Source organism: Eretmochelys imbricata, chromosome 4, assembly GCF_965152235.1.
Source record: "Eretmochelys imbricata isolate rEreImb1 chromosome 4, rEreImb1.hap1, whole genome shotgun sequence".
NCBI classification, from domain to species: domain Eukaryota; kingdom Metazoa; phylum Chordata; order Testudines; family Cheloniidae; genus Eretmochelys; species Eretmochelys imbricata.
In genome coordinates this window covers 17,297,617-17,323,082 of record NC_135575.1, presented here as the reverse complement: position 1 = coordinate 17,323,082, position 25,466 = coordinate 17,297,617, and the positions used below count along the sequence as shown (strand labels likewise).

The following is a 25,466-nucleotide window of genomic DNA, read 5'->3' as shown; positions in this document are numbered from 1 at the left end:
TTCCAAGCCAATAACTTCAGGCCTCCCCGGGTGTCATGTAAATGGCTTTTTGGTTAAATTGGAAATCAGAATAACAACTTCTTAATTCACACCAACACCTGAATGTCTAAGTAGGACCTGTGACGTAGCCAGTAGCTAACGGTCGTAACTGGTGCTGCTCTTCCCTGTCTTAAGGATACTTACTTTCCTCTGCTGTTTCTCATTTTGAGGTGATAGAATCGTGCCATCAGAGGCAGCACTTCCACCAACACGTTATAGCATATCAGCCGTGCAGTTGAGTTTATTTTGTATTCTGCCATCCAGTAAGTTAAAATGTCTAGTCTTAAACCTTTCAGAGGCACATCCGGTTCTTCAGATGTACACCCCTTGAAAGAGCATCTAAGAATCCGCAACTGCGAGAGTTTCCTACATGGAGTTAGATAAGTATTCGCAGGAAAAAATATTGTGGGATGTGCATGAGATGACCCCCTTCTGAGCCAGCCTCTTTCCTAAAGCGTGCCAAGTTCAGTTCTGCAATTCCAGTAAGATCCCTGTTTTTATACACCTCTGATATGCGGCTGGTGATCAGTTCGCTATCTCGCTGCACTCGGGGAAACTTGGAACTAGAGCAGCATTTCCACTTGGAGTAGAAAATACAGCCACAGTAATTGCATGGACCTTGGATTATATTAATAGATTTTAAGGTAAGAAAGGACCATTATCATCTAGTTTTACCTCCTAATACTCGTCTCTTGATTCCCAGTACAGTGCCCTCTCCATTGAACCACTGTGCTCCTTTGATAGAGGGGACTGCTTACTCTTCAGAGGAGGGATGGGGAAAGGGTGAGCATGTATTATTATGTTTTTTTTAAAGGCCTCTCCCCATTGGTTCCATAGAATCTATTAGTAGAGGTGCAGTGTTAATGTTCTAGAAGCAGGAGCATTGTAGTGGCCTCTTCCTGTAGGACTGGTGTGCAGAGGTGCCAAACAGGAGTGAGCAGGTTCTAGTGGGAGGAATTAAGGCTTTTAAATAGCAGTGTTAATCTTAGTGCCATGTTACACATGTCATCACAGCTGTGTGCACGTCCAGGAAATCAGTGGCTAGACAGCTATTCTCTTCTCTATGGGTTTTCATACTGCTCTGAACTCCTGTCAACATATGGCCATGTTGCTAACTGTAGTTCTCTGTGGACCGTTTAAAAAAGGCACTGACAACTGTTTTAGCGGGAGAATGTAAAAATTCTTTAAATGCATCTCTGCCAGTGTTGGTAAACCCCTGTTGCATCTCTGCCAGTGTTGGTAAACCCCTATGAGAAGCTGGTAAGGAGCATTTCTGCCCTCTTCACGCTTTCCATGTAGCAAGCTGTTTTGAGGTGTGTCGAGCCCCACAGATGCCTTCTGGCTTCTTGCAGCCTGTGCCAATATCTGCCTTGGCCCTGATCTGCGTCATAGGGCTTGATCCTGCAGGATAGTTGAGCACTCTGGCTCCAAGACAGTGAAGCACTAAAGCACATGCATAACTTCAGCATGTGAGTAGTCCCATGGAATCCAGTGCTCACATGCCTACAGTTGAGAGCGTATTTAAGTGCTTGGGTGTGTCAGGGCCAGACTGCTCAGGGCCTTGCAGGGTACGCTGTTTGTACACAGCCCCGTTCCCCACACTGGGCTCCTCGTGCTAGCCCTGTGCTACACAAGGAGGGGAGCGCATGTGGCTCTGTGTATGGCCCCTCAGTCATTGGCCGTCATGGGGAGGAATAGTTACTTTTGCAGGAGGTATGCATCCGAGGCAGCCAGCCATAACCGGGATGGTTATAATGGCTTGGTCAGTTGCTTGATCCTGCCAGTGCTTTTGGTGAGGGGTGGAGAGCGCCCCTAGCTCTCACTGACTTCAGTCGTGGCACGTTTCCATAGATCATTGGTCTAGGGCAGGCCTGTAGAGACATACAGCTGATTCCTCTGCTGGTTGTAAGTCATGTTGCCCAGCTGAGAATCTGGCCCATGGACTCCTTTTTAACATGAAAAATGTCCCTTCGAAAATCATGGGGCAAGCCGAACTGTGCCTTAATCTTGAAGCCCATTGTCAGCGTTGCTTGAGCGCAGAATGCAGTAGGGCTGCTTCAGTTTGCTGTTGCTGTGTAGGAAATTAAAGTGAACCCTGCGAGTGCCATGCCTCCTGTCATTTTCCCTGGCACGGGGAGGGGGGCTGTAATTAAAGCAGTGACACTGGACTGTTACGTAAGTGTCCAATTGGCATGTGGCAACAAAACAAACAAAACCCTGACATGTGATGGGCTTGTGGTGTGAGAAAATGTCTAAGGGGAAGCACTTTGGAGTCTAGGAAGGGACTTTACTGTTGCAACTGAAAGGGACTTTTTAGTCTAAGGAACAAAAATACCTTGCTTTGCTTTCAGTTTAACTCACGTAGCTCAAGAAATTATGACCCTGCTGTTTGTTTAGTTTTATAGCTTCCTACTTATTGCGTGTGCCATTGGGATTATGTGAAATGCAAACCTCCTTGGGCATTTCACAAACACAAACCGTGCGGCAGTCTGATCGGCCACTCCTCTACAAGTGGGTCCCTGCCCTATTTGAGAGCCTGGGCATCTTCTCCAGTGATGGGAGTGTTGCTTTCTCTGTGGAAAATAGTGAATTTTCCCCATCTCAATATGAAGAGGCATGAACTGCCGGCAGGTGGATTTGATTTAAATCATGATTTAAATCACTCGTCAGGAAGACTCGATTTAATCATGGCTTTCTACATAAAAGTGGTTGTTATAACCTTAATACATGTTCTTCACAACTCAGCGATAGATGTAGGTTTCATTTTTAGGAGGTACACACTATGCATTTTTTTAAGTGATTTAATTTGAAAACTTTTCAGATTAGTTTTACAGCTATATCAGAAAATGAATGATTGTTTGGTTATTTCATTTACCCAAAGGTAATTGAAGCCGATATTTATGAAGTCATTGGGAGTTGAACTATCTCCAGTTCAACTGGTTAATCATTAATATTTGGAGGATTTTCTTGCCATGCTGTATTAGGAGGAGAACATCACCAGACAGATATTTAAATTGTTTTATTTAACTAAAATAACAACATGATGTGTTCCGGATTTTTTTCTTCAACAGCAAACAATAATATTTTAACAAAACAAGCATATGAATTTTTGAATTTAGTTAAACATTCAAGTTTTTTTAAAATCCGGTTTGTTTTTGTTAAAATTGTTTTTAGTTAAATGAAATATTTAAAAAAAAAAACAAAAAACAACCAAAAATTAAATCAACTTTGTCAGCCAGGTCAACACGAGAAACTTAAAATATTGGCTTCTGCAGCTAACTAAGTCGTCTTCACTTCATTTTCCTCCTTTGTTCATAATCTGGAAAAGAAAAACAAGCTTTCCTGCTTTTTCAGGTCCCAAACCATTTCTCAATTGGGAATGAATTAGTCCAAAGGAAGAAAATATTCTTTCTACACTGGCAGAAGAAGCTACTGCTGTTGAAAGTGAGATTATCACTTAAGCACTTGGATTCCGAGACTGATGAAGTGACTTCCACCAGTTCACTGGTGTGACTTTTTTTTAAAACATCAGCAAACATATAGTTCTTGAAGGGTTCACCCTTAGCTCTGAAGTGTATTATAGTTGGCATTATGGAGGGATGATTGCTGGATGGCCATATCATAGCCAACTCCTCTTCTTCAGCACTTAAGGTTTGACTCTGGTACCGAGTATTGAGAATATTTGCAAGAAAATGAGCTGGAGATAGTGCTTGTCCCATTTGTTTTTTTTAATGCTTGTAATTTAACTCTGTTATTGCATATTTCTCTTTTTAAGATCTCACTCAGTTCCTTCCAAACTTCAACAGCATCAGCAATAAACCAGCTATTTCCCTGCATTCTGTTCAAGGCTACATAAGGTACTCAGCATGTGTTCAACATTTTTCTTAAGCCCAGTGTTGAGCACTTTGGCTGTGACAGGGCCATCTATTTTTTCCACCATTTGGTTCACAAACTGTCATCAGATTAGGCCAGTTCTTGATACAGTGCTCAAAACAGTCCACTGCTGAGTTCCACCACACGTCTTGTGGGAGAGTTAGCCTGGTTCCTCCCACTTTTTTCAGAGCAGCTGCTGCGAAGTGGTTGTCATGGAAGTATTTTGCAATTTCAACAACTAGCCTTTATTTCTAGAGCACTGAAGTCTTTGGCTAGGAAATGCATCAAACGAGCACTGCAACTGTATGTTGTTAGCTTGGGACACTCTTCTAAATTTCTTCTCATCTTGGATACATTTGCAGCATTGTCTGTGACCAAGCTGTGTACTAGACATTTGAAATTTTTTTTTCCAGTTTGTTATAGCTTTTACTGCTGCTACTTGTAAGTATTCTACTGTGTGTGCATTTCCTGATGTATCAATTGTTTCTGTAAGGAAGACATTCCTCCTTCTGTTGTCACACAAGCACATACAACCAGATCATTGTGGACATTGTTCCACCCATTAGGACTCAGGTTAACAATTTCAACCTCTAGATCTTTTGCCCACTGCTCAATTTCTCTTTCATACACTTTATCCAGCAACTTGCCTGTGACATCTGCTCTGTTGGATGGACTGTATCCTGATTTTAATGACATGTGGGTTCTCAATCATACGGAAAGGAGAGTTTGTTGCATAAACAAACCGGGCAATTTTTTCATCCATTACATCTTTTTGTAATCTGCTGGTTCTTATCACAGACTTATCTGTGGTAGTTTCTGGATGATGGAGATTTTTTTTTCTTTTTGCTACAGGTGCTATACTGTGGCTGTGTGACATACATGATGTGACTGAAACACTATCATTGGCAGATAACTCTGAAACTATAGAAAATGGTGGTGATCTTGAAAGTGGATATTCTTCAGAATCCTGTATGTTGAGGATGGATTCTCCCAAACAAAATAAGTCAATGCGGTTATTTTAATTATTATTACTATACTGCTCATTTAGTATTACTCATTGCATTCACTGTCACTCAGTACTACTTTAAAGGTGAAATTGTAAAAGGAAGATCTGCCTGTTTCAGCTATTTAATTTTTATCACAACTGCGTCTAAAATGCTAATACCATAGAGTAACAACTATATTTTTTGCAAACATGAGAATTCAAGAATAGTCCAGGAGGAAGACAGTCAGTCCTTAAGAAAGAAGTATGAAATAAAAAAATTTACCAACCTGAAGATCCTGCATGTTCAGACATGTTCCTTCCATCATCTTCAACGCAGCTTCCTCCCGAGAAGGAACTCTTCTCATGATGTTGTTTCATTCGGGTAACAAGGCCTTGCATTTCTTTGTTGCACTGTTTGCAGTTTGCATGCATGCCAGTCTTACCCACAAGTAGAGGAACTGAGTGTTGGAATGGGTGCTTTCTTTGCTCTTAGTTGAAGGGGAGAGAGTGAGTCTCTAAACAGGTGAGAGGAAAAAAATCTCCTTTTTAAAGTTAAAACTACTAATGAAACCCAAAGAGGAGTTAACATTTTGACTAAAAATCCCTTCCCCTCTGTTTCTTGGGTTTCATTTCTTAAGTGCCTGTGATGTCGCACACCTGATGTCTGGAGTCTCCAAGGGAAAATGAGACCTGACTTGAATTTCAGATGTAAAAAATCAAACCGGGGGGGGGGATAAATAAAAACCCTCACATTTTCTGTGTAGAGCATTTAAAAAAAAAACAAAAACAAAAGCCCAAACCCAATTTGCTTTCGTCTGCAGGTCACTTTTAACCTTTGAATGGGGGTGAGTGAGAAATGGGGATTTGCCTTTGGGAAATAAAAACCACTTCTTCAAATTTTAGAGTAGGAAATTTCAAGATTCCAAACGTTTCTCCCAGCACAGCCTTCCTGTACTGAGCTCACCTTTTTCCGCCCCTCAAGAACACCTCACAAAACAAATGTTCGGTCTAATAACCTCCGCCCATTCCTGAGGTTTAACAAGAAACAGCGTCCACAAAGTGCAGCCCTTTTGCTTCCTATTACTTTAAGACTGAATATGTGACTTCCCAGCCTCCTGTCCGGTTGAAGGCCTGGGACTGTCACTCTGAGGTCTGTCAGAAGTCCCCTGAGCAGCCTGAGGGGTTTAGAGGCCGAATCCCAGCTTGGGAAGTGTGCTCTTCCCCTGCCACGTCATATGGACCCAGCTTTTGGGAGGGATGTGGCCAGAGACCTATAGCTTAGGGGATGGTTCAGGGAAGTATTGTAAAACTGCAGAAGCAGATACAGGCATGTAAGCTCCAGGCTACTGTATAGGCAAGTGATCTCCCACTGCCTGCTCCTGTAGGGACCTAGCTGGAACGGAGGCCTCTTCCCCAATGGAAGAATTCAGTGGAGGAGGCCGATGAGACCCTGCTCAGTTGTACAGGGTTGGGGTCGGAGAATGGCAGGGAAGGTGCTGTCTTCTGAGCATTTTCCTGGCCAACTGCCAGGAGATGCCGCCTCCTGTCAGCAACGGTTGCAAGAGCCTCCACTTCCTCCCTCCTTCCCTTGTACACAGACGCACACAGCAAGAAGAAATGCTTCAGAAAGTGACACTGCTGTTCTATTTTCAGTAGTATCTATTTTTAATCTTTCCTTTTGCCTGTAAAAGCCCCACGCCTGTTGCCATTGGAGTCACTGGCAAAACTCCTGCTGACAGGACCGGCTTAATATTCCAGCAATGATTGGGGATCAGGTTTTTAAAAGTGTTTGGTTTGTCTGAAGAAGCAGTTTGGTTCAGCGTTGATGCATTTTACATCTGGAGCTTAGCTTCCAGATTCGCCCAGATACCACATGTTCAAACTAAGCCTTTAAGCTACTTGAAACCATCTAAGTCGACAATACTGTCCAAACCTGGTTGTGTTTGTCTCCCTTTGTGTATTTTGCCTTGTTGTATTAAAATTAGCACCAGATAAAAGGATATTGAAGTTCATTCTGTCACTTTTCACCTTGGGGTATTGTTTAGAAGTGGGTGGATTTATAATATTTTATTTGGTGTACAGTTTCATCTGTCACATTAACAATGTGATATATGTTCCTTATAATATCACCCAATATTAATATCTTGTTTCCCATTTTTCTCCCCAGATAAACTTTGTTCCCTACCCCACCATTACCAAAACTCTTCATTATTTTTTTAGCAGAGTTACTAAATACTTTATATTACATGACAACTGGCATTTCCAGAGTGAGTGAAATTCTGACCCCATATGAAGTCAATGGGAGTTTTGCTGTTGATTTCAGTGGGGCCAGGATTTCACTCACACAGCATAATGACACTTGCTAAAATTATATAATGTTCTGGAAATAAATCTATTTACTTTCTCTCCATAAAGCAGATTTATTTTTAAAACGGTACTGTTATTAGTATGTTTTATTTGTATTACAGAAGTGCACAGAGGTCTCAACTGAGATCAGGGCCCTGTTTGTGCCAGATGCTGTACATATACATAGTAAGAAATAATCCCAGCCCCAAAGATCTTGCAAAGACTTAAGCGTATGTTTAGCTTCATGCCCAGTGAAATGGATCTTTTGAGTTCATTGTAAAGTTAAGCTCATGCAAAGTTTTTGCAAGATTGGGGCCTAAATAAACAGGACAGAGTGGCAAAATGGAAGTATTGAACAAAACGCGTAAGCATGTGGTTAAATACATTGAGAAGATTGACAAGTTAAGGATCATTTGACTTCAGTGGGACTTGGGTACATGCATAAAATTAAGCAGGTGACTTACCAAGGATACACCCAAAAGCTGTGGCAGAGCCAAACATTGAACCCATGCCTCTCGCTGTTTTCTTAAACTTTTGTAAAATGTAGGAAATGTGTCTCAAAGCCGATAACTGGTTTAACCCGCAGTTTAAAACAGTCTTTGGAAAGTTAACATGAGTTTAAAAGTAATTTGCATTTTTTTTTGTCAGCACTGCAGCTACTTCTGCGGAGGAGTCTCAGACATGGTTCTGACTTCTAGGTGGCTCAGCTTGTTCTGACCCTGCCAGCTGTTGGGGTGGGTAGGTTAACTGAGTTTTGCATTTGAATTTGAATTTGAACTGAGCTGAGTTCTTCTGAAGACTTGGCTTCTATTCTGGGTGCTGGAGTGTTGGTGATTCTGGCCACTGCCTGTGGGGAGGCACGGGCCGTGGGTGACCTGCCGGCTCAGGGAGGCTAGCCCCCCAAGCGCTGGGTGGGCAGTCTCCCCGAAGCATGGGCAGGCAGTGCTGGCAGCCCCTCCATGCCTGGGCGGTGCGGCCCCAGCACCCCGGGGCCTCCCCCCCAGTATTGGGCAGCCCCAGCATGCTTCTCTGAGGGGGCCTTCTGGGCAGAGCGTGGTTGGGGCCATGCTGGGCTGTTCGGGAAGGCACAGTCTCCCCCAGCCTATGATATGCACCGCCCATGTGGGGAGGTATCCAAAGGGCTAGTCTACACTCAGTTCAGTGGTGCTCACCCTTATTACACAGGAGGGCCACACTAACCTAAACACAACCTTGTGTGGGCCAAACAGATACTGCATATTTTAGTAAGATTTAAAGTCACCCTTATTGATTTATATTTTAAGTTCCGCTTATTTCGTATGTGTTTAGATAGAAACAACCTATGTACAGTATTGTTTATTTACACAGTGGTGTTAACTAAAATGATGTAAACCTGACAAAACACTAATGAATCGACCGTTAATATATTATGTTGAAATAGGCTTTATGAAATGCTGTGGTAGGCTGTATACAGCCCGTGCGGGCCGTAGGTTGGGCACCCCTTCACTATATCTATTTGAAACTGGAATAGTTAAATTGGTACAACCCGAGCATTGACAGTGATACTGGTATAAATGTGATATGATGGTATGTATTGATTTAACTGTTTCAGTGTAAATATCTCTCCCTCTCCCATGAAATAGTTAAATCAGTACAAAAACTGTGTAGACCAGACCTAAGGCAGGAGGCTGCAGAATCAGGTTGGTCCCTTGTATACATTAATTCTTTTTGAAGGCCTTGTTGGTTAGTGGAACAGATCTCTAAATTAGTTATTGCATCAGTGGTGGGTGTTCATTTTTATTTTATTTTTGAATTGGTTTTCTTCTTCGGTCTTCTGCTGAAAAGGAAAGCAACCCACAACAACTCAGAGCAGCGTGGTGTTTTGTTGTGCAAGCTGTTAGCTCTCTCTTGCCCCACAGTGCCTTGGCAGCCATCATTCGATTCCACATTTTGAAACCACATTAGCAGCAGCACTGAGGGGTGAAGGGCTGTCAAGGACAGAACAAGCACACCTGATGGCTGCTTCCCTTCTAGCTCAGCAAGTTGCAGTGACTAGAGTTGTGGGAACAGCCACATGCCTCCAAATGTTAGGCAGATGTACTGTAAATATTGCAAAAGAGGAAATGAGGCTCCGCATACGAGCAGAACAGAATGTTTTAATGGTAATGCCGGTGACTACTGTAGTTAAGGTTGATGTGTAACTTCAGCCATAAACCCTCATTTTCAGTTACTTGTAACTTCAGCCAACAAGCTCTTTTGAGGCTGACTCTTTCAATTCTTGGGCGGGGGCCATAGGTAATTTGGTTGTTGAAATCTTCAGTGAAATGTGTTTTTGAGTTCGGTAAGTGTATGTTGAATTTAAAAACAAAACAAAACAAATCCCTCATCCCATGCGTGCTGCTAGCAAAATTGTGTGCATGCCTAGTTCCAGTGTTTTAATCTGTTTTGTTCAGACTTGGTTTGTTCGTGTTAGTGATATTTTTGAAAAAACTGGAGCCAGGCTTGAAGGCAATTGGATCAGTACCTTGTAAGTTAAGAGTGCTGAGTTTTCCCCTCACCCATGTGCTGTAAGATTTTCGGTTGGTTAGTGGCTAGGTCAGGAGTGCTGCAGAGTGCTCTAGTTCCATCCAGACTTGTAAGGGGTTTTTTCCCTGCAAAGGCAGACTTTCGGTGGGAATCAGCTGTCTAACTCCCTTTGTCACTCTTCGAAACTCCCACCCAGAAAGTGCAGAAAACTTGACAAACACAGGGAAGCTACGGCGACGACAACGTTGTGGGAGTGCTGGTTCCAGGAGCCCTTGTGGGCTAGAGAAAAAGCACTGGGGTTGGGGCTTAGCACTCCTGAGCACTATTGCTACCTGCCTCATGTTGATGAGAGTGCTTCCCTACCTCACAGATGTGCTCATACTCCTCCTCATGGACCCCTTGCTTAATGCAAAGCTCCTCCTTGATCTGCTGACAATTCTCTTTGGGTATCTTGGGTAGATGGGGGGGAGAAAATTCATCCCCCCGGAAGTTATGTGGTGGACCAGTTGTTCAGACCACTGGAACTACAGAATCATAGAAATACAGGGCTGGAAGGGACCTTAAAAGGTCATCTAGTTCATTCACCTGCGCTGAGGCAGAACCAAGTGAACCTAGACTATCCCTGACAAGTATTTGTTTAACCTGTTCTTAAAAACCTCCAGTGATGGGGATTTCATATGTGTGAGTGCAACTGCTGGATCACCTCTGGGAAAGTAAACTTGGACTGGGAGGTTCAGTACTGCAGTAAGATGCCACACTCTGCTGATTCCCTTTCCAGAAGTCCAGATACTGCTCGCAATCTGTTGCACAAACTGATATATAAATGACTATCCAGCTGCCCCTCTCACCCTGGGCTCAGGGCCTCAGACAGTTGGGATCTGTGGGTATTCAATGCCTCTGAAAATCAGGCCCCACTATTGCTGGGTTTGAATTTGGAGAAGTAGATTGAGGGTGGCGGGGTGGGGAGGGGCGGAGAAACGGCATGTATGTACCTTATAACACCTGCTGTGGTTAGTCCAAAAATAAGATTTCATTGATTCTTAGGACATCTGCCAGATGTTGATTAGGGCAATGTATATTAGAGTAAATATTACAGGAGTGGATTATTATACCTTAAACTTGTGGCCATATATTTACCTAATGCCTTCAGTTTGCTGGTGCTCTGGAAAACACTAGGGATCTACGGGTTAACGCTGTGGTTGATCTCATCTTGCGGTATGAACACAATGAACTGTAGATGGCTGATGCCCAAGGGGTTGGTGCTTCACCGCTACAGCCAAAAGACATAGTGTTTCAGGTTTTCCAGAATTCACATGATCAGGGATGGCAAGGGATTGGTCTCTTAATAGGTTTGTTTTTGTTTTTGTGTTTTTTTTTTTTTAAATCCACACAGCTCAGTAATTGGTAAGTTCATTCAGAGGGGGAGACTTGCTTGCTAAGCCTTAAAATGCCTTTCCAAGTCTCCCCCTCCTCAGAGATAATTACACCTGACAAGTTACCAAATCCTGCGTTCACTTAGATACTGTAAGATGTAAAATACCAAGATCTTAGTAATTAGAGATGGAAAAGACCAGCTTGATCATAAAATTCACCCCTCTTGCCAGTACAGGCTGCAGCAGCATGGCAACTATCCAGAGCATATTTTAAAATGAGGCCAGGAGTATCTGACAGTTCCCAAGGAACCACTGTTGCAACAAGAACACAACTGTGAATTACATAGTTATTTTAGCTCTCCTGGGACACTTCCAGCGAGGCTGAACAATAATAGTTCTTTTTAGTTACGGTCACATCTGTCATCTGCCTGGAAAGGAGGGATCAAATTATTTCAGATAATAAACAGTGCAGATAATAGGAAATGAATATGTATCAGAGGGCATGGCCTTCTTTTTTATATGCAAGAGGTTTTTGGAAAATCAGGCTTTGACTGTGTTCTCCAAGTTGGTGGAACTTCAGTAACTTTCACGGGAGCACACTTTGTCGTCTTTTTCACAGTGGGAGCTGCACAGAGGGTCTCTTGAGCTTCCAAATCGCATTTCAGTGACACACAGCAGGTTGTGTGTGTTCAGTTTTGGGTTTTCTTTGTTTAAGCCTAAACTAAGCTAGAGGAGGTATTACTGTTTAGATCAGTCATAAAAGGCTGTTCCCTAGACCAGTGGTTCCTAAACTGGGATTTGCAAAATGTTACAAATTTTTTTTGGGGAAAAAAAATCCCTAATTGCGGACAGAGCTGTCCCTAGGGACCCTGGGTAGCACGGGGCCAGCAGCCTGGAGCCCTTGGACTTTGAAGAGCTAAGCAGATCAAAGCAAGCATATCGTATTGGGGGAGGGATAACTCAGTGGTTTGAGGATTGGCCTGCTAAACTCAGGGTTGTGAGTTCACTCCTTGAGGGGGTCATTTAGGGATCTGGGGCAAAAATTGGGGATTGGTCCTGCTCTGAGCAGGGGGTTGGACTAGATGATCTCCTGAGGTCCCTTCCAACCTGATATTCTATGATTTTATTAAACAGAGGAGATTTAAACTTCAAGAATTCTTATAAGAAATGGAAAGGGAGGTGGATATTTTTTGCTGTTTTTAAAATTAAATAGGCAGCTCATATTGTTTTTAAAATTATTATGAACAAGTTTAAGCTTTGTTTGTTTGCCTGGACTGCTCAAGACCTGAATGCTGGTGTAGGAGGAACTCTTTGATTTAGTTTCTTAAATACTTTCATGCTGTTTCACATCTGATACTCCTTCATGAAACAGAGGAGCCTTGTCTTATAACAGGCTTATTCAAAGTGATACATTCTACAAAAGTGAGATCTTGGAAGAGTGTTGCCGTTTTCATAATGTAATAAAAATACTGTAATGATAAATAATTAATAATAGTGTATAATAAGCATGTCATAAAACCAAATTTTATATTTCCAAGATCATTGCTTTTATAATTTATACTCAGGTAAAGGAGAAAATCCCTGGAAATATTCATTTTTAGGAGAGGGTTTGCGAGACTTGACATTTCAGTGAAAGGGGTTCACAGGTTGTTAAAATGTGGGAACCACTGCCCTAGACACACTAAAACCACAAGCCCCACAAACAAGATCGTACAGAGTTTATGGTTGGTGGTGGAAATATTCTCTTGGAACTTAAATAGGACTGAATCCTAAGCTCCTTATGGGGGGACCCCTGTTGTAGTTGAGGGGGTCACTGCAGGCATAGGTGTCTCTCATAGGTCAGCTTGGATAAGGGCCGAGGGCTTGATCCTGCAAGTTGCTGAATGTTCTTGATTCCTACTGACGCAGGTCAGCGCAGAGGGTGCTCAGTATTATACAGGATGTGGCCTGTGGTTACCATAAAGAACAGGTTTCATATTGAATTGCATCTTCACTTGGATAGTGCGTTCTTCGTTCTGTAATATTTTTTGTTGGACATGAAACTAGCATCATCTAACGTAGCCTTTTCAGCCATAACACTATCTGACTGGAGCTTTCCAATTTTCATACGCCTACGTTTAGACAGCAGTGTTATGGGGCCACATTCTAAAAGTAGATCCTACATTTTTGCAGGCATGCCGCAGCTTCAGCCTGCTAGACTTCTAACTCCAAGGGTGCACCCACTAATCAGGTCAGGAGAAGTCAATATGACCACGAAGAACTCCAGGTGCAAACATAGAAAGTGGCTTCAGTCTGTGTTAAAAGCATCCCCTTGGTCCCCCTTCCCTTGAACAGCCACATAGGGCTTTGTTTCTGCATATGTTAATATTTTGCCTTCTCTCAATTCTCTCAGCCTTCAGGTTCTGGGTGTGAGTACAGCTTGTTTTTTTTGTTTTTTGTTTTTTTCTCCCCCTCCAACAGGATGTAGCCATTTCTCCAGCGCAGCGGGATGAGGTGATTCAGTGGCTGGCCAAACTCAAGTACCAGTTCCACCTTTATCCAGAAACACTCGCCCTGGCCGTCAGTCTCTTGGACCGGTTTTTAGCCACGGTAAAGGTAAATAATTTCAGGATCTGTATCCTGCAGTGGATTTATACCACCAGCTCATGGCTTTGGAAGTGACTCTCCTTGCTGCTGGGCCAAATCCAAGCAGGCTCAGTGTATGAGAGTGTGTACTTCCGCTTTACACACTGCATGATGCCTTAGATTTCAGATGCTGAACGAGATTAGTGTCTTCAGTATATCCCTTCCTGACTATGCCTGAACAGTGCAGCTGGGTCTGTGGAAACCCCCTGTTATCATGAGAGCACAATGGGCCTGGTCTCTGACTAGAGCACCTAGGTGCTACAGTAATACAAATAATAGATGGTTTTCTGGACCAGTTTTATTTTTTAGTTAATGGGTCAGATATTCACCTGATGCAAATCAACATAGTTGCATTGACTGCAGTGGAGACATGCCAACTTACCTCAGCTGAGAATCTGGCCCAGTGCATGTCCGTGTCGGGAATACTTGCTCTCTTCCCTGTTCTGCCAGCTTCCATTGACATGCTGCAGCTCATCAGTTTAACAGAAGAGAGGAGATAATCACTCCACCTATCTAGAAGCTGTCCATGTTCATGCTGTCTCTGCTAACCTGGTGTAAATGTTAAATTAGCCTCACCTAGCCATTTGTCTTCCAAGCTGTATCCAAATATTGCCCCTGGCAAGTCCGGGGCGGAGGATCTACATAGAAATCTGAAATGTCTAGCTTAAAATATACAAAAAAGCTTGTTAAACTAAATAGATTCTGAAATGCAACTGCCTTCGTGGTAAGCCCTTTCCATACTCGTATGTCCTATGGCATGACACGGAGGATCTGTGTTTCTATAATATTTAACTCAGACATTGGGTAGGTCTGCGTTTGTCTTGTTTGTATCACCTGAAATTGCTGTTGCCCAGGGGCTAGGGACGTAGGAGTAATGGGCTTAGCCAGAAGTATGGCAAGGAACAGGATTCATAGATTCCGAGGCAGCACTGTGATCGTTTAGTCTGACCTCCTGTATTACACAGGCCAGAGAACCTCCCCAAAATAATTCCTGGAGTCTGAGGTGATAGAAGAATGTTTGGGAAGGCTGGAGCCAGGCTAGGAAAAGAAAGCAGTATGACAGAAAGGGCTTCAGGAGCAGGGTGACACAGGTAGGAGGGAGGGAGGGAAGTGTAGAGACTTCCAATGCCAGGAGCCTGATTGAAGTCAATGGGCCGAGCATCAAGAGGTGGGTCTGGAAGGGAGGGCTATATGAAGATGGTAGGGCAAAAGACAGCACCTAATACAGGTGGGTCCTGGCCCACAGCTAGGGCTCCAAGAGTGCTGCAATAATATAAATAATTATAATCCAGGAGATTATCAGTGAAGACCAGAAAGGGAGGAGTGGCAGTCCAAACAGGCCTGCCGTATTGTCTATTGGAGTGGAGCTGTGCGTGTGCTCATAAGAGTATGGTGAACACAGTGGTTTAAGGAATAAAATTCCACATGACTGATTAAAATATTTTAAATATCAGCCTTTGGGGCATACATGGTACCATGACTCTTGGCCTCCGAGTCTGTGCTGTCCTGCCCAACCCTGGTGCAGTCACTTACAGCTTGCAGAGTAAGCGGGTCTAAAACGCCACCAAATTGAAATGGTAGTGCTCTGCAGAGGCTTTGCACCCTCTGTAAGTAACTGCACAAGGTGCAGGGTAGTGGAGAAACATGTCCCCCTGGCCTTGAGTTCTAGAATCTGGCAGTCTTGCCTTTGGCTAACATAATCCTTTTTCTGTTTGCTCTGTTAAGCTCAGGTCTCATTAAATGGTCAGTCTCCTCTGTTTGTGAGGTTTTTAATCCTATTACAAACATTGCTAAAACAGAGGTCAGAGGAGTTTAAAATTTTACCCCCGTGGTTACATCATTAACATAGCTTGCCTCACTAAAGTACAAATTGGATCTTCCAGTAAGGCCTTGTCTACGCTGCCATTTTACAGCGCGGAAACTTTCTTCGCTCCGGGGTGTGAAAAAACACCCCCCTGAGCGCTGCAAGTTTCAGCGCTGTAAAATGGCAGTGTAGACAGTGCACCAGCGGTGGGAGCCCTTCCCCTTGCCCAGCGCTGGAGCCGCAACTACACAGCCACCTTAAAGTGCTGCCATGGCAACGTTTTAACGTGGGCTGTCTGGACGTACTGTAAGTCTTGGATATGTGGTGAATTATTGCTAGTGCTTAAACTGCAAGACACTGAAAAGTTTTGTTTTTAAAGAAATCCTGACCTCTAACCATTATGACATCTTAGTGATGGGGTCAGATGTTGAAGGGATAGAAAATGTATGATTGAAACCCCTAAATAGCTAATGCCCTTAGGAAATGGTGATTGTTTCAGTATTTCTGTAGCAGTCAAAGGCTCTGACTGTTCTACAGAGGCTACTACTGTGAAATGAAGTGGCATAGACTAGGACTAAAAGAAACTCCATTCTGTAGTTCAAGGAATGGTGACAATAGAAAACACTGAAAGCAGTTTGGGGAGGAGTTTCAGGTAACGTGTCGTCTCCACCCCCCCCCCCCCCGCCCGGTATAGCATTGTTCATTTAAACATGTCCTTTTTCTCTTCCTGCTGCAAATAAACTGGGCCTTATTCTCCCTGCCTTTAAACCGGATTTACAAAAGGGTAACTCCATTGACATGGGATCACTCCCGATGTACAGTAGTGTGAAGGGAGAATCTTAGCCACAGCCTGGGATTGTTCTACTAATAGCTTCCCTTGAATTCAAATGTGCCTTGAAATAGTTCAGACTGTTCTATGTCCCGTCCTATTGCCCTGCCATGCTCTGGTTCATTCACATACCAGCAGTGGCTTTTGCTGTAGGTCACTTCACTAAATAATTAATCCTCAACATAATTACAGTCTTGGTTTAACTGTGTGGCAGTTGCCAATAAAGAGGGAGCATAGAGGGGGTGGTGTGGGAGCCAAAGCAGTGTGACTGTATTTTAATACTATCTCACAAACGGACTCAGATGATGTCAGGGGTGAGGACGGGAGGGTGAGCAGGGGGACAATTTCTATTACAATAATGCAGGACATTATGGGGGAATTTTTCAATAAACATTGAAACTCTCCTACAAGTTGTCTTCAGTGGCTCCTTTTCCATTTTCTGTATGCAGGGATTTGTCTTTAGCCCAGCTAATTAAATTTACTGTTTCTCACACATCCTTTCCTCTTGCTCCACTGCGCCCTTTTCCAGCCCCTTCCATCCAGAGATGTCCAAGCACTTCACATCTTTAACTAAGCCTTGCCACATCCCTGTAATGCAATAAAATTTTGTCCCTATTGTATAGATGGGGAAACTGAGGCATGAATTGTCAGCCTGATCCAAAGCCCGTTGAAGTCAGTGGCCCTAGGTGATTTGGCCAAGGTCTTACAGTGAATCTCTAGCCAAGATGGGAGTAGAACCTGGTTTCCTATTGAAGATGGCAGTTGTTAGGTAGGTTTTCCAGGAGATTAGCTATTGGTCTTTTACAGAGCTGTCTGACTGATGTGGGATAAAGGCTTTGGGTTCTTCTCTCCATTTTAGTAAGTTAATATTAGTTGAAGAGGATTTGCCTGCCTACCATGAAAGGGGCCTAGGTTTGTAGTAGAAATGAATAGATTTTATCTCTGTCCTGGCTGCATTTACTAGTGTAACTGACTGAAGTCGTGTCAGATGACAGTCAGTGCTGTACAGTGTGTGGATGGATGTTGTGGATTTAGGGGATACTCACTGAGCGCTCTCAGGAGGGAGTTACCCAGGGCCCTGACTAAGGGGCAGCATGTCATTGTGATGCCCCTGGAACAGACCAGGGAACTCTGGGATCCTCTCTGCTGCCAGGTTTTTTCCACACTTGCACCAAGGGAAAATTATTGGTGCTAGCCCTTTACCTTGTGCAGATTACTTCCCGCTCTGTGCTGGCTGAGCTGTGCTTTGTGGGAGAGGGGCTGAATCAAGACTCCTCCCACTTGTGGGCCCGGGGAGGCCGCTCCTTCCTCCTGCATGGTCACCTGTGGAGTGGGTACTTCCACCCCGCCTTATTTCCTTGTGTGGGCATGTAGCACAAACCACAGATTCACCCTCAGGGACATTGTTCTCCTCACTGTCAGCAGTACCTGGACACGTTGAAACAGCTATTTTATACAGCTATTTAATTCAAACCTCCCGGTGCCTCGCCAGTAGAAGTCAAAGTCCCTGGGGATCAGCGATTCCTTTTGTGTAACAGGAACTGGAACCTGTTAGAGGCCGTGTTTGTCCTTGATCCTGCACTCCTTCCCCCTCGCTCCCTGCTGGGAGGAGTCATGTTGACTGTTAAGGACCTAGAGTGTGGATTCCAGGATCGGGCCTTGGAACTGCCCTGTAGCTCCATTCTGTCTGCTGGAATTAATCCGCCTGGAATTAATCATGGAAGTGCTCTAGGTTAAAAACTGATTTTGTGTTCTCAGCAGGGCTTTTACTTATTTATCTCTCTTCCTTGCCCTGCGGCTTCTTTCGGTTCCATGTTCCACGAGGACATTTAAATTTTTGTCAGTACAGACAGCGTGAGAGAAATTGTCAGCTAGCTGTTTGGAAGTGGCTGGGAGGGAAAGGACATCATTGCGCTGCTCAGTTTGTGCACAGACATTGCTCCTGATTTTCACAGGACTGAATACTGTACTCTGTGCATACAGAATAGAGGGACGCATCTTCCTTTCTCGCTCTCCTACTTCACTGGCACGGGAAACAAAGTCCTGAATCACGTTAATAGAGCCACTAAGGTCCCGATTCAGCCAAACTCTTAAGCATGTGCTTAGCTTGAAGCACACCTATGAGTTCTGTTGATTTTAATTGACTACCTATGTGCCTAAAGTTAAGCACATGCTTAAGTGCATTTGCAGAATTGGGGCCCATAACAAGGTTCTTCGTTGTGGTCACTCTGCAAGAGAGGTTCTCTTAGGGTGACTGGATGTCCCGATATTATCGGGGACTGTCTCAATATTAGGGGCTTTGTCTTATATAAACAACTGTTAACGCTCCCTCTCCCGATTTTTTTTTTCACGCTTGCTGTTTGGTCACCCTACGGTCACTCCTAGTCACCACCTCTCCCTGCACTCCCTGCACTGCTCGCTTAACCCCAAAACATTTCACCGGAAAGGGCTCGGCTACCCTCGTTTGAGAGCTGTTGCTGTAAAACATAATTCTCTCTTCGTGTTTGTTTCTAACTAGATACAGTGTCAACGCCTCAGCTTTATCTTCTTCCTTGCGTCACATCTAACCCGTGTTGTTCTCTGGGCCTGATCTGCAGCTGGTGGAAATCGGCCTGACTCCATTGAAGTAGGTGGAGCTGTGCTGAGTTTTGCCAACGGAGGATCCAGCCTCCTGTTTTTTCTCCTTCCAAGTACCACTGCTCCCACTAAAAACAAGCTCCTGTTCCTCTCCAGTGATGCGCATCACTGGATGCCAGTTAGGACGCTGGGGATGACTAACGTCCATCCTGCCTCATGTAATGGAGTATGGATTTTTCCTTTCTGTGGCTCACAATAGTAGCAGTGGAGTTGGAGGTCGGCCCATTGATCCTGTGTGCATTGTTTTGGCATCCTGAGATCACAGGGCAAGGGAGTTAGAGCCAAAGGGTCACAAATCCGTTTCTGCATTGTACTCTGACTTTTTTCTGTTTCCTAGGCCCGTCCAAAATACTTGAATTGTATTGCGATCAGCTGCTTCTTCCTTGCTGCCAAAACCGTTGAGGAAGATGAGGTAATACTTTCTCCAAAGGCCTAGCATCTGCTTTAAATTTTATGCTCATCTAATTCTTTGGTCGCTTGAGCAGGGGGGTTGGCACTTGCCAGGATAGGAAGGAAACGGCTTTTGTGACTGATGATTGTTCTTGCTTTTCTTTTCTTTTCTTGTTTTTTATCATCTGTTTCTGCAGAGGGTTCCAGTACTGAAGGTGTTGGCCAGAGACAGCTTTTGCGGCTGTTCTCCAGCTGAAATTCGCAGAATGGAGAAGATTATTCTGGATAAACTGCACTGGGATCTTCACATGGCTACGCCACTGGATTTCCTTCACATTGTAAATATGTTGCTAGTTACCTTCTTTCCGGTGCTTGTCCTTGTTTGTTTTTTCGGTTCATTGGTATTAATGTGAGTATGTGCCAAATCTTGAGGGACTTACTCAGATTTTACTTGGGCAAAAATCCCTACTGCTGGTGTGGGTAAGGATTCCAGGATTTGGTCGTATGTTCATAAACTTGGCCTAAACAAAAATCGAGACAAAGACTTTCAAAGGTGACTCGTGATTTTTTGCGGACCAACTTTAGACACTTTAAAGTTGCCTGATTTTCAAAACGTGCTGAGCTCGCATCCTCTGAAAATCAGGCCCCTTTAAGATATAAACTGCCCATGTATAAATTCAGGCTGGAAATTAGAAGGCTTCTAACTATCAGAAGAGTGTGTTCCTGGAACAGCCTTCCAAAAGGAGTAGTGGGGGCAAACATCCTCCAACTAGTTTTAAGATGGAGCTTGATAAGTTTATGAACAGGATTATCTGATAGGTTTGCCTGTGGTAGCACAAGACTGGACTTGGTGACACAGAGGGTCCCTTCCAGTTCTGTCCCTATGTCTTGAGTTGAGCACCCAAAACCATTAGTCCCTCTTGAAAATCTTGGCCCTAAATGTTAACTGCCAGTATATCTGCTCCAGGATCAAAGTAAGACAATAATAGAACATAAAGGCATTAAGAAGTGGCAGGGGGAAGGGGAGGGAGAGGGGCCACATAATTGGTGGATGTGAAACGTGCTTTCAGTGTGTCCTTAACTGACCCAAGTTTTGGTTTACCTGTTAACAACTGGGGCCAGAGAGCCCTTTCGTGTGGTGAAATCCATGGCAGGGGGATAGTGGCAAGGAAAACTTTGTGTCCCCTCACAGAATCTCTCCTCAGTGGTTTCATCCCAGGAGAGAGCCCTGTTTGTCCAGGGCCAATTGAACCATTGAGCCTGCAGTTCAGGAAGAAGGAAGGATCATCCATACAGGGGCTTCGTGCCCCTCCCTGGCAGCACTGCACCTGTAGAACTGCTCTATCCAGGACTCCCCCTGGCCATGGCTGCCCTGGGACCCTGCTCCCCTACCCCTTACAAGGCAGTCTCCACCATGGACAGGGCTCCCCTGGCTGTGTCACCTTTCCAGGGGTATCGCCGAAGGGCCAACGAGGGGACAGTGTGCATCCCCTGGCCCTATCTCAACCCAGCAAGAGGCTTCCCCCTCCTCGCAGAGCTGTCTGCCTTAGGGGACAGTGAATCTCACTCCATGTGAGCTGTTTGGAATAACATAGCCCACTTGAACCCCCCAGGCACAGGAACGAATGGCTGCTCGTGCCTTTGCATGTGCTCATGAAGCAGTGTGCTAAACTCTGTCAGTAACATACCGACTGGTTTGCTTGTCTTTTTCCTCAGTTCCATGCAGTTGCTGTGTCAACCAGGCCTCAGTTACTGACCGTCCTGCCCAAGATGAACCCATCTCAGCATGTGGCTGTTCTCACCAAGCAGTTACTGCACTGTATGGCCTGTTACCAGCTGCTGCAGTTCAAGGGCTCCATGCTGGCACTGGCCATCATCAGTCTGGAACTGGAGAAGCTGATTCCTGATTGGCTCTCGCTCATCATTGAATTGCTCCAGAAAGCACAGGTGAGGCCTGTGCAGAGGTCTTCTGGACATCCCAGCTAACTGGCATTCTGGGTAGGAGAAAGGTCCCGTGTTTCTGGGACAGCCACTGAAAGGAGGAGGAGGAGGAGAAGCTGATGGTCTGCACTAAACAGCCAGCTGTGGTTATGAAACCGCTCTCGTCTTGTGACCATTACTCTGGCAGCTGGCAATTGATAGATAATCACTTGGGTTAGCCATAGGCCAGGAAGTGAATCATCAAGCTAATGGAGAGAGCTGAATAGGTTGAAATTCAGCAGGACAAGCGGTTTTTCCTCCCCCTTCATGTCTCTTGCACACCATCTCTCCCCACTTTACTGAAGATGAACGTAGACCTACTTCTTGTTCATTCAAGTTGATTTGTGTCCCTAGGCTCCAGGAAATCTTTGACGCCGGTGGAGTAGTTGTTGCTGCAGTCAGCGTAACACACCCATCCAATAAAAGCTGAGTCAAGTAATAAGCAAGTTACAAGAAGATACATGTACCTTTAATGATATATGTCCATGGCACAGAGACAGACTGAGGGGCTGATTGCTCTCTTGCTTATGCTGGTATAAATCAAAGGAATATCCCCCATAGTGTCAAATGGGCTTGAATAGAACTGAGCCCCCAGATTAGAAAGTGGAAATAAGCCTAGACTTTGGCTGATCTGATTTTACGGCACAAATCTTTAGCTGGTTGTAACTGTGTCAACCTCAGTGGAGCTATGCTCTGGATCTATATCTGAAATAGGATTGAAATTAGCATTTTTTCTGTGAACATAGTGATGTGGATAAGGCCTCGAGAGCTGTCTGATTCCCAGCCTCTGAGTTTTGGATGCAAGATTTTGTGGTTGGGATTTTTTGTTTTCTCTCTTTTTGGCAAGGTGGGGAGGGTGGTGGTGGGGTGGTGTTTCTATGTTTTGCAAAGATGCTCAGGCTACAGCCTTAAGGGTTGAGTCTTTGAGACATATCTCTGCAAATACTTTGCATTGTTTGACGATAAGTATGCTCGCTTCTTGATAGAGGGAGCCTAATGCATGAGCTAATGTACAAATCAAAAGTGTTTTCAGCAGAGAATGCCCAACTGGCCTGGCCACAAGGGGTTAAACTAATCAGAAGGATGCAATCATTGTTGCCAGCGTAACAAGGGAAGGTATGAAATATTCCCTTGATACGCTGGAGATTAAAGTGGTTATAGCACACTTAAATATGTTAAGTGTCCTAACTAGGAAGGCTCTGTGGAAGGGTTAATTTTTTTTTCTGCTGCATATGGATAGATATGTAAGAGGTAGGAACACATAGGCCATTGATAAACATTTTGGATGACATTTGCAAAGCCACGTAGGGGATTTGGACACCCAATTCCCATGAATTGTAATGGGAACCAGGTGTCCAAATCTCTTGGCAGTTATGAAAAATCTTGGCCTTTAAGCAGAATAATTTTCACCCCTAAAGTGATCACTTCCCCCACATTCAGCAGAAAAACAAGAAGCAGCTAGGTATGTGGACAATAGACATGTGTCGGGAGCCAGAATTGCAGTGACTTACCTTGTTTTGCAATGCCTGTGTCTGTTTCTTCCATCTAGATGGACAGCTCCCAGCTGATCCACTGTCGGGAGCTTGTGGCCCGTCACCTTTCCACTCTGCAGTCTGCTCTGCCACCCAATTCTGTATACGTCTACAGTCCCCTCAAGCGTACCCTTGTGACCTGTAACAGAGGAGCGTTCAGATTCAACCCCTCCTCTGTCCCAGGGCCAGAATTCTCCAAGGACAACAGCCGACCAGAAGTGCCAATCAAAGGTACAGCCGGGGGGTTCTACCATTGTCTGCCAGCTCCCCCCGGGTGCAAGCAAGCCTCCGCCAAGCGCAAAGTGGAAGAGATGGAAGTGGATGACTTCTACGATGGAATCAAGCGGCTCTATAATGAAGACAGTGCTCCAGAGGCGGTGGCACTAGAAAACGTGGGGTCTGTTTGTGGTGCTGATGTGTCGAGGCAAGAGGGCAAGAGTTCCCCTTGCCCACCTTTACAGCCGGTCTCTGTTATGTAGCTACCGCCTGCGCAAGCATTCAGAGGAAAGCTACTTTTTAAACCATGCAAAATCAGGCTATGATGTGGGAGGGGGCTGGGAAAGAAGCTGTATCTCAGGCTGAACTGAAGAGAGCCAAGAAAACCTTTTTTTTTTTTTGAAGATTTTTTTCCCCCCTTTGTGTGGCTAATTATAGTTCAACTATTATTTAAGCACTTAAAAACACAAAAAAGTATAAAAAATTTACAAAAGACCCAAAAAACCAACAAAAAAAGTAGCAAAAATTTTTTTTCTTTCTAGTGTCATTGGTTCCCCTGTTTTTCTGCTACTGTGTATTATAATCTATCATCCATGTCCAAGAGCTCACATTGATTGTGCAAAATTGTTCCAGGTTTTTCAGCCATCGCATTTCTTTCTGTTCTGATTTCCTCTTCCTGCTTGCTCTTCCTTTAACACTCTGCAAGTCTTGTGTGTGATTCTCTGTATTCTGACCTTCACCACAGATATTTTTTTTTCCTTAACCAAAAATCCTTCTTTATTTCATTAGCCACTTTGGTGTCTTAATGTAAGAATATTTCAAACTGGCTTTAAATAAAAGATTTGGAAAAAAAAATCCTACAGTGTTTGCAAACTGCCCTGCATTTAAAAAGCCAAAGCAGTGTGAATATGCTATCGAAAAGCATTCAGGTAGCAGGAGGGAGACTGTGTTTAGTGTCTTGCATAAGTAAGAAGTCATTGTGATTGATTGTGGTTTTGATTTTAAAAAGTGAAAGCAGTCAAATGATTAGGCCAATTTAACTAAAATATTGGGTTTTTTTCACACCCACACAAGGATTTTTGCAGTCTATCAGCTCTCTTGTAGGTGCTCACAAAAGTTTAAATTAATGTGTGCGTCAAATGCAAACCGTAAATTCTGCAATTGATTTTGATTCATATGTTGGTAAATTTTAGCATGAGATCAATGCTGCTCATTTAGGTGCTGGGACAGTTCTGTGATTCTGAGTTTTGGAACGTGTGTAATTATAAGCCACAAAATACCCCAAGTTTTGTGTTTATGTAACTTTTAACCAAAAGTTCAAAAAAAAAACAAAAAAAACCTTTAAAAGCTTGTCTTTTTAAATGTTTAATACCTATTTCTCAGAACGACCTGTCCTGGATCTTTAGCTCTCTCTGCAGCCCTGAAGAACGCATGGTGTTCAGAGCCATTGTACTGATGATAGCCTTCTGGTAGCAATAAAAAAAATGTTGTCCTTTAATTTGTGAGTTGTTTTTTGCTTTCACTTTTTGCACTGGACAAAGGTGAGTGTTATGCTGGGGCTGCAGCAATGCTGACAAGCCGCTGCCAGGTGGACTCTTCAAAGCAGGGCACCTGAGAGAAAAGGAAGCGTATGTTTTAATACACTATAGTCCCGATTTTTTTCAGAGCTGCCAAGGATCCAGGATGCCAACTACAGCCACATGCCACCTGGATTTTATTCCATCCATTCCTCCTTCATCTTTACTCCTCAGACCATCCCTCTCATTACTCCTTAGCCTCCCACCCTCTGGTTCCTCTCTCTCCAAATACAGGTGCAATCCTGTCTCTTCCATTATCAGTGTCTCTCTCCTAACCACATCTGCCCCTCCAACTACCATCTTCCTTCTTCTCTTCCCCTCCAAACTCATTGAACAAGCTGTTTACAGCTGTTGACTCAGTTTCTCTGTACCAGCTCCAATCTGGATTCCCCTTCCTCCTCTCCATTGAAAATGAGGTTTCTAATAACCTACTCTTGGGCCACATCTCAAGGTCTTTAGTCCATCCTTGCTCTCCTGGACTTCTCAGCTGCTTTGGAACTAATGCGCTCCTTCTGGACATGTGCCCTCTCTGAGCAGGCCTTGCTGGGACGGAGGTAAGAATGCCGGTGGCCAGTCGACATGAATGCTCGCATTGGTGCAGCTGCAGTTGTGAGTGAGTTCCCAAAGCTGGCCAGTATGGATAAGCCCTTACCTAGCTGGATGTAATTGTCTTGAGAACCACCAAAAGCATCTTGCTGAGGTTTCCAAAGGAAGTTGCTAGAGAGAAACACGACGTGCTCTCACTGTGCCATGGA

General features: G+C 44.1%; 1 protein-coding gene across 1 annotated transcript in view; it reads left to right on the top strand.

The window, feature by feature from the left end:
• Positions 1-24,632, top strand: part of CCNI (cyclin I) — a 52,317-nt gene extending 27,685 nt beyond the window's left edge. Inside the window, exons 3-7 of the mRNA XM_077814915.1 lie at positions 13,582-13,716; positions 19,354-19,428; positions 19,604-19,744; positions 21,123-21,353; positions 22,936-24,632. Of these exons, the coding sequence (XP_077671041.1) occupies positions 13,582-13,716; positions 19,354-19,428; positions 19,604-19,744; positions 21,123-21,353; positions 22,936-23,397 (1,044 nt within the window). The 3' untranslated portion in view covers positions 23,398-24,632. The remainder of the gene's footprint in view (positions 1-13,581; positions 13,717-19,353; positions 19,429-19,603; positions 19,745-21,122; positions 21,354-22,935) is intronic.
• The last annotated feature ends 834 nt before the right edge of the window (positions 24,633-25,466 follow it).